Raw genomic sequence first — 15,448 nt, forward strand, 5'->3', positions numbered from 1 at the left:
TACCCCTCTCCTGCTCCATGCATTGCCGCTCAGTCCGATGTCTGTTCTCCCCAGCCAGAGTCCTGCCCCCCCCCTCGAGTCCGGCCCACTCTGCACTGCATACTTCTCCCGGGTAAACAAACTTTAAGCACACAGATGCAGTGCAGCCCTATGAGAGCTCGCCAGAGGACACTGCAGGCTTGTCTGCCAGCCCCCTCCTCCCCCGTCATACACAGATGATGAAAGGTCTTTCTGGGAGATATGCTGATTGCCCGTCCAGCACACTGGATGGAGCCCAGGCCAACATGGATGTGTGCAGGGCCTATAGCTTGGTCATGGTGAGTGAGAGGACCCCATCCCCCACACACCATTCCTTACCCCCTCCATCTCCACGTGAGAAGGGACCCCTTCTCACGTGGGGACAGGGACCCCCACCTCCCCTGGGGACAGGGACCCCTTCTCACCTGGGGGCAGTAACTTCATCTGCCCTGGAGAAAAGGACCTCATCTCTTCTGGGGATGGGGACCCCATCCTGCCTAGGGACAGTCCCCCAATGGGGCACCTAAAAATAAAAAAATAAAATAATAAAATAAAACTACTGATACCAGTGGTGGAACTACAGGGCTCACAAAGGTCATACCTGTGACCACGCCCTGGAGCTCCACCGCCGGACCCTGGCTGGGGTTCAGGGGGGCCCTTCATGGTTTCTTGCATCGGGGCCCTGAAGGTTCTAGTTACGCCACTGCTGAAGACCCTTCTCTTCCAGCATCAGGACTCACCTACCAGGCTCTCATACTCCTCCGCACTCCTGAGCCACCTGTCCTCTCTACCAGGGGCCGCGAGTCGGACACGTAAGGGAGACCACCCTCTGCCCAAGTGGACTTACCCGTCAGGTACGTAGGCTCTGATAGGAACCTCTGGCAGCGCTTCTGTTTTGATTGGACGTAGATTGCAGGGAAAGCAACATCACTCTCCTTTTCCCCTCTTTATGTATTTTTCTCTGTCTGGTAACTTGATAAACTCTTTATATTTTGTAAATGTTATGACATTGATTGCTTGTTTTTATTTTTTTAATCATAAAAGTTTTTATTTATTTAAAAAAAAAAAAACATAATACAGTCAGTCCAGCATTTGCATAAGCCGTACCAGGTATATTTTCAATTTTAACATAAAACAAATCAGATTACGCCGTGTAGGTTGCACTGGTGGATGTCACAGCATGTGGAATATTTCCCACGTGGCTGTTAATGGTTGTTCATATATCTAGTACATCAATCTATAAATGCTCTAAATTAAGTCTAGGTTGCTTTGCAGAAGCAGAGATAGCGAGGAAAGGTGAGAAAGGAGTGTCGGCTGCGCTAAAATAATTAATTTAGTGACTAAAAATCAAAAAAATTCATTGATAAAAAAATAATATAAATGTGATGGTGCTCTACCATAAAGTGCAAGCCAAAATTAATTTAAATAAATAAAATTACATTTATGCTTAAATAAAGTGGATGTGAATTAAATAATCATATATAAACATATATTCATATACAGCACATAATGTTCAATAATGGTAATTAATGACAAAAAAATTATAAATATATATAATAATAGTCCATAAAAAAGTCCCAACGAATTCCTCGTGCACGAAAGTCACAAAAAATCCAGTGCAAAATCAGGACAAACACAGATGGGAAAAGTGCTGTGAAAAGCAAAAGATTGCCACCACCAATAGCTATTCTGGCCGCTTACCGGAAAATTAGATCCCTGTTCAATGGGACCAAAAAGCGCAAGGGTAAGTCACCGGGATGAACCCTTTAGGGAAACTAGGCAGGAAATCTCTCTCCCTCAATATTCAGGATATTAGGCCCCACAATGGATTTATCTGTGCCTGGACAGAGAAGAGCCCACAGGAGGAGGACACAGAGGGGGCACATTGCTGCAGTCGGGGTATCTGGTCTGGGTGTATTTGAACCGGGATGTTCCTGGTCCTACAGATGCAGTAATCTCTCTTCAGGTTTGTAGTGGAATGTTTGAAGATGATCCAGGGTTGCCATGTATCATTAAACGTGTCTATGTTTTCATGTGCTATCGCCCTAATTTTCTCCATTTTGTAAAGAGGATGTACCTCTTCTAGCCATTCTTTGATTGAGGGGGGCAGTGGCATTTCTCCAATGTCTAGGTATTACCGCTTTTGTGGCAGTAAGTAAGAATTTTTTTTTATATCTTTTCAGTGAAAAGTTCATAATATGTAATAAACAACACGCTGCGTCCAATTGAATCTCGGTATCTGTCATTTGTTTTGTAATTCCAGTTACTTGATTCCAGAAAGGTTGAATTAGATCACAGTCCCACCATATGTGTTGTAATGTGCCTTTGTCCGGAACAGAGGTCCGAAACCGTGGGGGAACCACTTATGTCATTTGATTGGCGTATTGTACCAATTTGTTAAAAGCTTAAAAGATGTTTCTTGTAATTGAGTGCTAATTGCACACTTATGAGCAAATATACATGCTTGTAACCACTGATCCTTCGTAAAGGACCCGTTTCTCAAAATATCTTATTTTTATTTGGTTCCTGAAGGTTTGAGGATTGCAACCAAGCATATTTAAGAGAAATATTTTTCGTAGATGTGTTGGCCAAGAAACAGACAGACAATCTCAAATGGTGTTAAAGATCTTGCAAAATGTTTCTGCCTCTGTGATCTCATGATTTAGTCATGTATTTGTCGGTATGTCCATTGGCCTAGAATTTTTTTTAGCCTAATTGCATAGTTAGTAAGGTTGAATAAAGACACCAGTCCATCCAGTTCAACCTGAGTGAGTGTCTACAATTGTCCCTATCCCTGTACATTGCACACTCACATCGGTCCCGACCCTCAAGGAGCCCACAATCCAAGGTCTCCATTCATATACTAGGGCCAATTTTGGACAGAAGCCAATTAACCTACCTGCATGTCTTTGGAGTGTGGGAGGAAACCGGAGTACCCAAAGGAAACCCACGCAGTCACAGGGAGAACATGCAAACTCAAGGCAGGTAGTGTCATGGTTGGGATACAAACCAGTGACCCTTTTTACTGCTAGGCAAGAGTGCTAACCACTACACCACTGTGCCGCCCTTGAAAATTCTTCTTGTAGTTTTGATATTGATTTAATTGTGTTGCCTTCAAGACAGTGTGTAGCTAAAAGTGGTGAATTTCTGTATGTGAAGTGTCGCAGGGGTTTGCCCATGCCCAGTAGAAAATCTGGGTTAGCCGTTAATGGGCTAGGACAGTGATGGCGAACCTTGGCACCCCAGATGTTTTGGAACTACATATCCCATGATGCTCCTGCACTCTGCAGTGTAGGTGAGCATCATGGGAAATGTAGTTCCAAAACACCTGGGGTGCCAAGGTTCGCCATCACTGGGCTAGGAGAAGTGGTCAGGCCTGTTGTGTGAATCACTGTTTGTAGAGGTTTTTAGTGTCGCCCCTATAATGGGGTGTTGTTTTAACTGTTTAGGGCATAAATCCCACAGGATCCATGGTGAATGTGATACTGGTATGGGGTCTATGCAGTTTTCCAATGCCACACAATCTTTATTATCTGCATGGCAGGTCCAGTCTATCATTCTGGTAAGGTGCGTGGCCATGAAGTAATGTATATCACCAGCTGGCAGAAAGCTCTAGCTAGTATCCAAGATGGCAGCCAAAGAAGACGACCTGTGACCTCAGCCTGTCATTCTGTATTTTAACAATAAAAAAGAAATAATTCAATTTTAAATAAAGAGGCTGTAACATAAATTTTAATGTTACAATAACAATTTACATAAACATTGTGTGCATCACGATGTAGTGTAGAAAAGTGGAATAAAGCTATGCAAAAGTAAATTGCAGACATTCACCTTGAGCTTTACCTTTTGCCTTGATTACATAAACATTCCACCAATGTGACATTATGTATATGTATATATATATATTTATTTTTTTTTTTAAATAGAATTTATTGAAGCAAAGGTGGTACACGTAATCAGTTAAGACGTTACAACAAAAGATATCCTTCTTGTTTTTCTCAGGGTAATATATATATATATATATATATATATATAGATAGAGCACAACAGTCTAGGCACTTAGAAAAAAGAAAAACATAACAGATGTGTACATGGAACTGAGATTAGTAAAAGAGAAAATGAACGGTATCTCAAAACATAACTGCCATGACACCAAAACTGGATGGATCTGGAGTAAGGAACCTTGTGAGCTATAAGCGGTACCACAGAAAGAAAATAAAATAAAAATATAAAAGGGAAAGGGGGGGGGGGGTACAGTGTTGTTCATAAGTTTTTGTAGACGCACTGTGAAGGAGTCAAAGATGAAATTGCCTTTTCTCATATTCTGGTTAGGAGGCCGAGATAGATACAGAGACAGACTCGGATTGATGTTTCCGATGCATCGTTGAATCGGATGAGTTTGACAGAGGCGAGACGGGGTAAGTATGTTGAGGGAGATGTTGAACGACGGAGGCGGCTGTTTCCTCAGTGGAAGGGTCGATGAGTGGGTCATCAGCTTCTTCAGGAGGATAGGTAAGGGGAGCATAGTAGGAGAAAGAGAAGTTTTCAAAGTTTGAAGCTTCTTCGCTTGAGAGGGTCGAATTCATGAAAGCCCACCATTTAGATTAGAAACGTTGTCTGGACTTCGCATGATTGAGATCGGTGTTGAGTTTTTCCTTGTGGAGCAGATGCAGGAGTTCCCTTTTGAGAAGCGGTATCGGTGGACAGCAAGGAGATGTCCAGTGTTTTAAGATCAACCGTCGGGCTTTTAAAAGAACAGTCAAGGCCCAGGCTTTGGTACCGGGGTGGGATGAGGGGGGACCACGCCAACAGATGGTTGTCCCAGTAGCCGAAGATGAGTAGAAAAGGGTCCTTAGGTAATGTCTGCAATGTTATTTCAAAGATGAATTTCATGACCTGATCCCACAAGGAGGAGATAAAGGTGCAGCCCCAGAAACGGTGGGATAGAGATGGTTTTGGTTGACGACACATAGGACAGGTAGAAGCACCTGCGACCTTCTTCTCAGAGAGTAATGGTATGTAAGCTAGGTGCAGTATTTTTAGCTGGGTTTCGCTCCAAATCTCATTGGGGATCAGCAGATGCGTTTTATTGTAGCCAGATAGAAGTTTATCCACTAAGTCTGGATCTGGGAAATCTTTAGCCCAGTTAGCAACCGATGATGAGGCAATCGGAGTGGTGGATTTCAATAAGAGCGGTTTGTAGATGTCTGAGATTTTGTATGTGGCACTTTGGAGTAGCTGATCCAGAAAAGAAGGCCGAAATCTTTTGTGTTCATCGCTGCAGGAGTCCCTCAAAAAACTGATACATTGGGCATGGTGGAACGCATGTGAAAGAGGGAGGGAGAAGGTTTCAGCAACCTCAGAGAAGGGAAAGGGGCGACCTGATTCCATGTTACACAGAGAGGAGAAATTTCTTAGACCTTTTTGATGCCAATCAAGGAACTGCTTATGCTCCATCCCTGGCGGTAAGCTCGGGTGACCATGTATCGGATGATATCTGGATGTAAAGGGAGACAGTTTGAGTGTTTTCCTCACTTCCCTTCAAGTAATGGCTGTGTCTGAGGAGAAGATTGTGTTGTAGGGGGGGAATAGATTTCGATTTGCAGTGGAGGAGGGCCACCAGGGAGTAGGGGTGAACCATTGACAATTCCAAAAAGAGTAATTAGAGTAATGGGAGAGTTGTGATATAGAGATGGAATTCATCCGAGAGGAGGCCAAGCCACCACCAACCGGGCCGCAGGAGGTGAGCAAAAGGGCCAGAGAATCCCCTTTTAGAAAGTGCCAAAGAGAGCCAGTCAAAACTGACGTTATCAAAAGCTGTTTTCTGCGTCCAAGGTGATGATGGCGTGATCCTCCCCCGGCAAAGTTTTTGCATGTTCTAGGGCAGTCATAACCTTGCGTATGTTCATGGTGGCCGTTCTACCTTTAACAAAGCCGGATTGGGCTGGATGTATCAGGGAGGGGATGATGATGGCCAGTCTAGAAGCTACTATTTTTTAGAAGCAATTTTACATCCAAATTTAAGAGAGAAATGGGTCTGTATGAGCAAGGTTCTTGGGGATCTTTGCATTTTTTTGGAAGTATTTTAATGATGGCCTGGTTGCCGGTCGGTAACTAAGGGTCCCCTGCTCAGATGGTATTATAGACAGCATAAAGAGCCGGTTCAATGATGGAGGATAGGGTCTTGTAGAATCCCCCCATGAACCCGTCCGGGCACGGTGCTTTAGAGGGAGCTGGATATTTAATGCCCATCTAAATTTCGGTCAGGGAGATGGGAGCATTGAGGGATGCAAGTCAGGAGTTTCCAGTGATGTGGAGATGGGCGCGTGATCTGAGATAGCGTTATCGTGAATATCAGCATCTGAGAGCTACGGTACAAGGGTGTCTGTGCAAAAGATGTAAGCAATTCTGGTGAAAATGTTGTGCGGGTTGGAGTAAAAGGTGTATTCTCGGTCTTTTGGGTGATGGAATTTTTTTACCGGGGTCGTTTGGGGCATAAATACAGGACAACATCATTTCTCTAGACCCTATTTTTAAGTGAACGGATATAAAACGGCCCTCGCTGTCCGTGTCCACCTGTAAAATTTCACAGGGAAGATTCTTATGGATGAGAACGAGAACTCGCGCTTTTTGGGAAAACACACCGGAGCCCAGGACAGTGCCCACCCAAAGTTTTTTCATGCGGTGAAAGTCAGGGGGGGTAAGGTGGGTTTCCTGGAGTAAGGCTATGTCAGTTTTAAGTCTCTTCAGGTGGCAAAGAATTTTTAGTCTCTTGACAGGGGACCTAAGCCCTTTCACGTTCATAATCGGTCGGTGTGACTTGCGAACAGGAGTGGCAGCCCCCATGCGGTGAGCTCATTCAACCTTGCAAGGGCCGGGGAGACCCAGCGCTTCTGGAATGCATCTGGCACAGAAATCCATTAGGTCGGATGTTTGTAAAGATTCAGGTACCCCCACAAATCTCAGATTACCCTGTCTGGACCTGTTTTCCAAGTCGTCCAGTTTTTGGAGGATATATTGGTTCATTTTGTCTTGAGCTTGTTCGGCGGCTTGCTCCTAGTAGACTTCTTCCCCCAGACTGGACAGCCGATGTTCAACTTCATCTATTCTCGTGGAGTGTTCCCCTAGTTGAGCTTTGATCTGTCTCATTCCCGCATCTGCCGCTTTTTCCACCGAGGCCGTTATCCTGGGGGACAGGAGGGAAGCCACCATCTGAGCTATCCGATCAGTATTACTGTCCCCCAGAGTTTGAGCTGGTAGAGCAACAGGCGGGAGGAGAGAAGCGTGGAGCGTGGAGGGGGTGGGATTGTGGGAACTTACCGTCATAGCCGGTAAGTCCGCCATTATGTTTTGAGAGATCATATCCGGGGTCTCGAGTGTAGGTTGGACCGGAGGTGTAGATGCGATCGTGTGGGTCTGCAGACCAGTCTTCTCCACAAAGCGGTCCATAGATGAAAAGAGGGGGGGCCCCTGGGTGGTGCAAGGTGCTGAATGATGAACGATCACCTTTCGGTGGGCCTTTGGTTGCTGCTGGGGTGGAAGGCTGATAGTGGAGCCCGGAGTAGCGGTAGGGCTGGGGGGGGCACTGCAGCCGTACACAGGGGGTCTGACCGTGTGCTCTGCTCCAGTCAGTTTGTTCAACACCAGCGGGGTTTCAGGAGAGGCTGCTGGGGGCTAGATGTGCCCGAGAGGTGTGAGCCGTATCTGTGATTGGAGGCCTTTCAGGAAGGCCGAGATCAGGAGCCTTAAGTTCGGGTTCCTTGACTGAGGAAGTAGCCCTCCATGAGGTGGCCCTTGATCAATTGCCCGGCCGTGCAGTTAGTGGGTGGATGTGTACCTGATGGGGCAGCTGACCGCAGGAGGAACACCCACTTAGTGTTTCCAGGCCATGGATGTGGTTGGTGGGGTCCGTGGAGGCCACAACCAGGGCCTCAATTTGTGGCCTGGGAGCCCGAGTGGTATGCACGGCGGTCGTAGATCTTGGTGAGGGCAGCAGGAGGGTATGCAGGGCACTCAGCGGGGCGTAACTGAGGGCTCCAGAAGGTTTTACCAGCCTGAGATCCGACTGGAACGTGCCGTACAGGCTGCAACCGGGGCCTCAACTTTGAGAGCAGGCCGGCCGGATAAATGGAGTAGTCCGCTCGTCAAATCAGCGATTTTTGGGTCACTTGCGGATGCCAGGAGGACATGAAGGGCATCCGATGAGGCAGTGCGTGGCAGCGGAGGGGACCAGGTGTCACAGCCAGGCCTTGGAGAGGATGGCGTGTTCCGAGCAGGCCGTGACCGGGGCCTCGATTTAGAAAGCAGGCCGGCTGGATGGAGTGGTCCGTTCATCAATTCGGAGGTTTTCTGTGCACTTGCGGAGGCCAGGAGGATAGGAGGGTATCCATTAAGGCTGCGGACGGCAGCGGAGGGGACCAGGAGTCTTAGCAGGCCTCAGAACAGATGGCGTGGTCCGTGTAGGCCACGACCGGGGCCTCGATTTTGTGGCAGGCTGCCCGTGGTGAAGCGGATGAACGAGCAAAAAAAAGTGTTCATAGGTAGGGAATGATCCCGGGGGGCACCCAGCAAGCCTTCCGGCGTAGGAGGGTCGGGCTGATTTTAAATGCTGATTTTTGGATCGCCGGGTGGGAGCTGAGTGGAGACCCAGCTACTCCATGCGGCGCCGGACCCAGAAGTCACCATGACATTATTTTACTCAACAGACATTGTTGTTTATATTTTGGAGTAAAAATATGGGTGTGCACAAATGACATAAATGCCGCATTGGGATAAATTACAAGAAAATGCTTATTTTTTTTTACTATTTATTCCTCAAAAAACAATGGAACAACAATATAGGAATCCAAAATTCCCTACAAAATTAAAAGCCATCTGTCCCAAAAAAAAAGATGCATAAAACATTTGAGTAAACTACAAACATTAAAAAAAGGTACAGTATGAAGAACATAAACAAATGCCAAAAACAAAAATAAAAAGCTCTGGGACTAAAAAGGGCACACGGAGATAAAGGCCCCGGGGACTAAAGTGGATAATGACAGATTGTACAATTTATGCAATTATTGATTTTGCCCATAGTTATACTTCAGTTACAAAATTTTAACATTTCCAGGGTCAAAAAGTGTTCTTCAAACAATGTTTACTCAATAAAGAGACCTGTCCACGCAGGGTCAATAAAGAGAACCCCAATCAGAGGACTTTTCATCCCCCACTTTGTAGTTCAGAACTTTTGCAGGTGTAGTGTGATTGTTCTCTGGAGATGAACAATAGCTGATCAGAGAAACAAGATAATAAGGACATCCAATCTACACTTAATGGAATCCCTTAGACTTGTGGCAGAACTGGATGAAATGCAAGTGGCCAGATGGGATTAAGTGGTACTGTTGAACACATCTCATAAAACAGCAGTAACTCGCTGTTGGAAGGCCTATGCCAGATTAGCTATTTGCTTTATCACTGAGCAGAGACTTCTCCGTGGCTGGTGTCCCAACCACAAACTTTCATGCAAAGCTGTCATCCATGAGAGAAGGCAGAATGTGAACAGGCGGTATGGATCATGGGAGGGCATGTGGAACGTGTAATTGGAGGTGTGGACAAGGCAGGCTTAACTGAAGCCCTCAAAATTTACTGATATAGCAATAGTCATCAGAACCTGGAATGGACTCTCCCATGTAGGCTTCAGAGACTTGGCAAAGAAGAAAACACAGCTCAGTTAGTGAATCATGGATATGCATTACATGTTCAGTCAAAGCTCCAAAAAATATGAGAATTGTGAGTAAACATAGTTCAGTCATTGATGATCATATGAAAAAAAACTGTCAAAAGGTAAAATAAAATAAAAAAGGACTTTAAGTGTGCGCCTGATGGACATAAACTCAATACATTTGTCCATTACATTTCTGCTTGCTCAGACTTTAGGTTGTGTTTCAAAGTAGCATAGAATACCTTTTCACTTTTTTATACTAGCTTGTGAGATGACATGGAGGTGTGAAACTAATGAAATACTTGTAACTCTTCCATTATAGTTTAGCTTGTTACCCCTTTAACTTCCCCTCTTCATTAAAAGTTTCCTCCCTGCAGCTGAAGCTTGTGAACCCTCTGGTGTGCGATAAGATTGGACTTCTGTCTAAAAGCTTTGTCACATTCAGAACACTGATATGGCTTCTCTAGAGTGTGAATCTTCTGGTGTTTGATAAGGTTTGCCCTGTGTGCAACCTTTTTTCCACATTCGGGACATTCATGTGGCTTCTCTCCAGTGTGAATCCTACCATGTGTGGTAAGCTCCTGCCTGCTTTTAAAAGCTGTCACATTCAGAACACTGATATGGCTTCTCTCCGGTGTGAATCCTCTGGTGTCTGATAATGCTGTCTTTATTTGTAAAAGCTTTATCACATTCTGAACATTGATATGGCTTCTCTCCAGAGTGAACCCTTTCGTGTTTGATAAGCTCCATCTTGCTTTTAAAAGCTTTGTCACATTCAGAACACTGATAAGGCTTCTCTCCGGTGTGAATCCTCTGGTGTATGATAAGGTTGTTCCTACTTGTAAAAGCTTTATCACATTCTGAACATTGATAAGGCTTCTCTCCAGTGTGAATCCTCTGATGCATGATAAGCTCCTGCTTGGTTTTAAAAGCTTTGTCACATTTAGAACACTTATGTGGCTTTTCTCCAGTGTGAGTCTTCTGGTGTCTAAGAAGGTTTGAATAAAACGTAAAAGCTTTGTCGCATTCGGAGCACTGATACAACTTCTGTCCAGTATGAATCACCTGGTGTGCAATAAGGTATGACCCATGTGCAAATTTTTTTCCACATTCAGGACATTGATATGGCTTCTCTTCAGTGTGAATCTTCTCATGTTTGTAAAAGCTCCACTTTACTTTTGAAAGCTTTGTCACATTTGGAGCACTCATATGGCCTCTCCCCAGTGTGAATCCTCTGGTGTATGATAAGATCTGAATTCCCTTGAAAAGCTTTGCCACATTCAGAACACTGATATGGCTTCTCTCCAGTGTGAATCTTGTGGTGTGTCCTAAGATTTACATTATCTCCAAACATTTTTCCACATTCAGGACATTGATGCGACTTCTCTCCAGTGTGGACCCTCGTGTGTTTCGTAAGGTGTTCCTTCCGTGTAAAAGCTTTATCACATTTAGAACACTTATATGGCTTCTCTCCAGTGTGAATCCTCTGGTGTATGATAAGCTCGGTCGTTGTTGTAAAAGCTTTGCCACATTCAGAACACGGATATGGCCTCTCTCCAGTGTGACCCCTCTGGTGTCTGGTGAGGTTTTCCTTATGTGTAAAACCTTTTCCACATTCAGAACATTGATATGGCCTCTCTCCAGTATGAACCCTCTGGTGTATGTTAAGTTCTGACTTTCCTTTAAAAGCTTTGTCACATTCAGAACACTGATATGGCTTCTCCCCGGTGTGAATCCTCTGGTGTATGATAAGCTCGGTCGTTGTTGTAAAAGCTTTGCCACATTCAGAACACGGATATGGCCTCTCTCCAGTATGAACCCTCTGGTGTATGTTAAGTTCTGACTTTCCTTTAAAAGCTTTATCACATTTAGAACACTTATATGGCTTCTCTCCAGTGTGAATCCTCTGGTGTGTGATAAGCTCGGTCGTTGTTGTAAAAGCTTTGCCACATTCAGAACACGGATATGGCCTCTCTCCAGTGTGACCCCTCTGGTGTCTGGTGAGGTTTTCCTTATGTGTAAAACCTTTTCCACATTCAGAACATTGATATGGCCTCTCTCCAGTATGAACCCTCTGGTGTATGTTAAGTTCTGACTTTCCTTTAAAAGCTTTGTCACATTCAGAACACTGATATGGCTTCTCCCCGGTGTGAATCCTTGTATGGGTGGTAAGCTGTCCCTTCGATATAAAAGCTTTACAACAATAAGAACATTGATGTGGCTTCTCTCCAGTGTGAATCATCTCGTGTCTGATAAGGTCAGACTTCCCTTTAAAAGCTTTGTCACATTCAGAACACTGATATGGCTTCTCCCCGGTGTGAATCCTTGTATGGGTGGTAAGCTGTCCCTTCAATTTAAAAGCTTTACAACAATAAGAACATTGATGTGGCTTCTCTCCAGTGTGAATCATCTCGTGTCTGATAAGGTCAGACTTCCCTTTAAAAGCTTTGTCACATTCAGAACACTGAAAAGGTCTTTCGCCAGTGTGAGCTTTCTGGTGTGCAATACGTTTTGCCTCCATTGTAAAATCTTTGTCACATTCCAAACAAAACAAAACAAAAAAAAAAAAGCTACTAAAAATTACTCCTTATCTATGCATGGGTTGGACTTCACTGTAAAGCCATTGTCTCTTCAAGAACACAGAAATTACTTCTCTTCTGTTGTCCTCGGAGGCTGGGTCAGTGTTGAAGTGTTACCAAAACATTTGTAACACTTTGAAAATGGATATGTCTTGAGTCCTGTGTGAATCCTTCAGTGAATGGCAATTAAGACTTTCAGTCACATAAGACACCCATATGGCTCATTTCACATGTGACTTAGTTGTATGAAGAAGATCAACACGACTGAAAACTTCATCAATCCACCTGTACAGAAAATATGAGAAAATATTAGAGGGCTAAATAATATTGATTTCTATATTTACAATCATTAAAATATCTAATATATAGAAGAATATGTACAATATTATACACGTTTAAATATTTCGATTTTATTTTACTGAGGACGCTATATTATTTCATCGGCTGGTAAAATTGACAGTCTACAATATTTTTCAGGAGAATCTGATACTTTTTTTTTTTTTTTTTTATAATTCAAAGCATTGTGCTGCATAGCGATGGGTGAAAGTGCTTGGATTCGATTTGTAGGTACATCTAATAAATTCATACATTGTAGATGTAAAATACAAATTTGTAGTGTGAAGGATGGGATTTTTGAAGAACAACTGTCACATAAAATATATTTATTTTATTGTAAACAAATTTAATAAAAAACATTCTATGATAGCATAGACACTAGAGGTCGACCGATAAATATCGGCCCGATATTTGGCATTTTTTGCAAGTTGCAAGTCAATGCAAGTTGCCTGAGTCTTCAGTGAAGCGACTGGTTTCCTCTCTGGGCAGTCTGCCAAGAAAAGAGCAAAGAGATACAATGTTTACACTTAGGAATGAACTGAGCTCTGTGTGTATGAGTTCTCAGTTTAACCATTTAAAGACTAATGCAGGCCATACACGGTCGAATTTCAAAGGAATTTTCTTTTCAAAATCAGAAAATTCGTTTTTTTTGTGATCCGATGACGCCACCATTGATTTACCAAGCCTTCAATTTCACCTCATGTTGCTACAGAAAAGAATTTTCTTAGCTGGGAATCTTCTTTTCTCTCCGTAAATTTTCTTTCATCTCCGTACATTTTCTTTTCTTATTACGTTTCTCGCACGATTCTCCCATCATTGATTAGAAAATTGTTAGTTTTTCTAAAAATTTCCAACATGTCCGATTCCTCAAATTTTATTTCCGCACGAAAATCGGCTGTTGCTGCAGCCCACTAATGGTGCGAAATTCATTCGAAAATTCTTAGATACGATTTTCGAAAGAAAATTCTTTCGAAATTCGAACCGTGTATGGCCGGCAAAAGGCCTCATGCACACGAGACGCTGTTAAACGCGTGTTCAGATGCAGTTGGACACTTTTTTTCAACTGCCCCTGAACTCATTCAATGTTATCCTATGTGTCCATGCACAGTGTCTTGTTTTTTTGCCGTTTTTATGCAGTTGCGTTTAATCTAGCTTTTCCAGAAGCAAAAAAAATGCGTTCAGAAAATTTCCACGTTTCAGACGCAAAACGCGGCCAAGCGCGGCACCCGCGTTTACGTTTATAAGCGGTTTTTAAAGGAACCCAATTTTTTGGACCTGAAAACTCAGAAATATGATCGGAGAATGACATTTTGCGACCTGAATTTGGGGGCCCATATCTTGGGGCCACTTATTGTCAGGAACCCCAAATTCGGTATGCAGACACTGTGGAACTAGCCCTACAACATATCCAAATTTCCTATCACCAAGTGACCCCGAGATAGGGGGCCCCAAAGTCAGGTCGCAAAATGTCATGTACTTTTCTGCATCAGAGAATGACATTTTGTAACCAGACTTGTCGGGGTAGGTACGCAGGGTAGGTACGCAGGGTAGGTACGCAGCTGCACATACATGTTTGTGAAATATCCACCAGACATTCGCTGTCCCATCAATGGATGGGTCCAATATCGACGAGCTCTGACTCTGGACGTTGCTGTCTCATCAAGAGCAACATCAGGAGCATTTCCTGACATATATTCAATATGGGATCCATTTCAAAATATATACCACAGAAAGAGGCAAATGCAAGTGTACAACTGTTCTCTATGCTGCTGCTGCTCACTCTGATCAAAATAGCAGAAGTAGTTAAAAAAAAAAAAAAAAAAAACCACATGCTTTGAGAGCTTGGGGAGGGTCTACATGATGTTATCTTTATAAACGCTTATAAAATGCAAAACGCGGCTAAACACAGCTAAACGCGGCATGCAAACGCGGCAAAATGCGCTTTTCTAAACGTGCGTTTCAGCTTTTTTTTTTAACAGAGTTTTCACCTGCGTCTCGTGTGCATGAGGCCTTAGGCCGCGTACACACGGGCGGACTGTTCGCCCAACTTTGTTCGCTGAACAGTGTTTCAGCGGACAGTCCGCTCGCGTGTGGGCTTCAGCGGACAGTTTCAGCGGACAGTCTGACGAACAAAGTTTTTCGGAATTCCCGTTAGACAGTCCGCCGAAACTTGGTTTCAGCGAACAGTCCACCCGTGTGTAGGCTTGTTCGACAAACTAAGTTTCGCGCATGCTCAGAAAGGATTTCCACGGCGAAGGTTGCATTGCAGTGTATTGGACGTCGAATTTCTCGTCCCGTCGTACGTGCCGTATACGTCATCGCGCTAGGTTTCAGCGGACTGTTCGTTCGTCGTGTGTGGTCAAGTCCGCTCATGCAAATTTTGAGCGGACTGTTTCTCAAACTGTTTGAGAAACTTAGTTGGGCGAACAGTCCGCCCGTGTGTACGCGGCCTTAGGGTCCTTTCACACGGATATCCACTTGCTCAGTGAGGATCACTTGACTTTTTTTTTTTTCTTTTTTTTTAACATCCTGCCAGCGCATCGCCTCAGTGTGAGAGCACTCGGGGCTTCCACACAGACTGCAGGGGAGCGGTTTGCGGGCGCTATTTATAGCCCAAAAGCGCCTGAAAAATGCCCCAGTGTGAAAGGGGTCTGTTAGATTTTATGAGATGAAGGGGGGAAAAAAATAAAAAATAAAAAATGGCCTAACATATTGGCAAAAAATAAATAAAATCAGCATTATATATCGGCCGCCACAATTTCTAAATATTGGCATCGGTCAGAGAAAAACCCATGCCGGTCGACCTCTAATA

General features: G+C 44.1%; 1 protein-coding gene across 1 annotated transcript; it reads right to left on the reverse strand.

Moving 5' to 3' along the window:
• Positions 1-3,734: 3,734 nt before the first annotated feature.
• Positions 3,735-12,585, reverse strand: LOC143956793 (uncharacterized). The gene is given in 3 exon segments (XM_077466967.1): positions 3,735-10,324; positions 10,326-10,882; positions 10,884-12,585. Coding segments are annotated over 3 exon segments (2,163 nt in total). The 5' UTR covers positions 12,243-12,585; the 3' UTR covers positions 3,735-10,077.
• Positions 12,586-15,448: the final 2,863 nt, after the last annotated feature.

This window comes from Lithobates pipiens, unplaced genomic scaffold (assembly GCF_037356315.1).
Source record: "Lithobates pipiens isolate NorthernLeopardFrog02 unplaced genomic scaffold, aLitPip1_a1.2 Scaffold_41, whole genome shotgun sequence".
Taxonomy (NCBI): domain Eukaryota; kingdom Metazoa; phylum Chordata; class Amphibia; order Anura; family Ranidae; genus Lithobates; species Lithobates pipiens.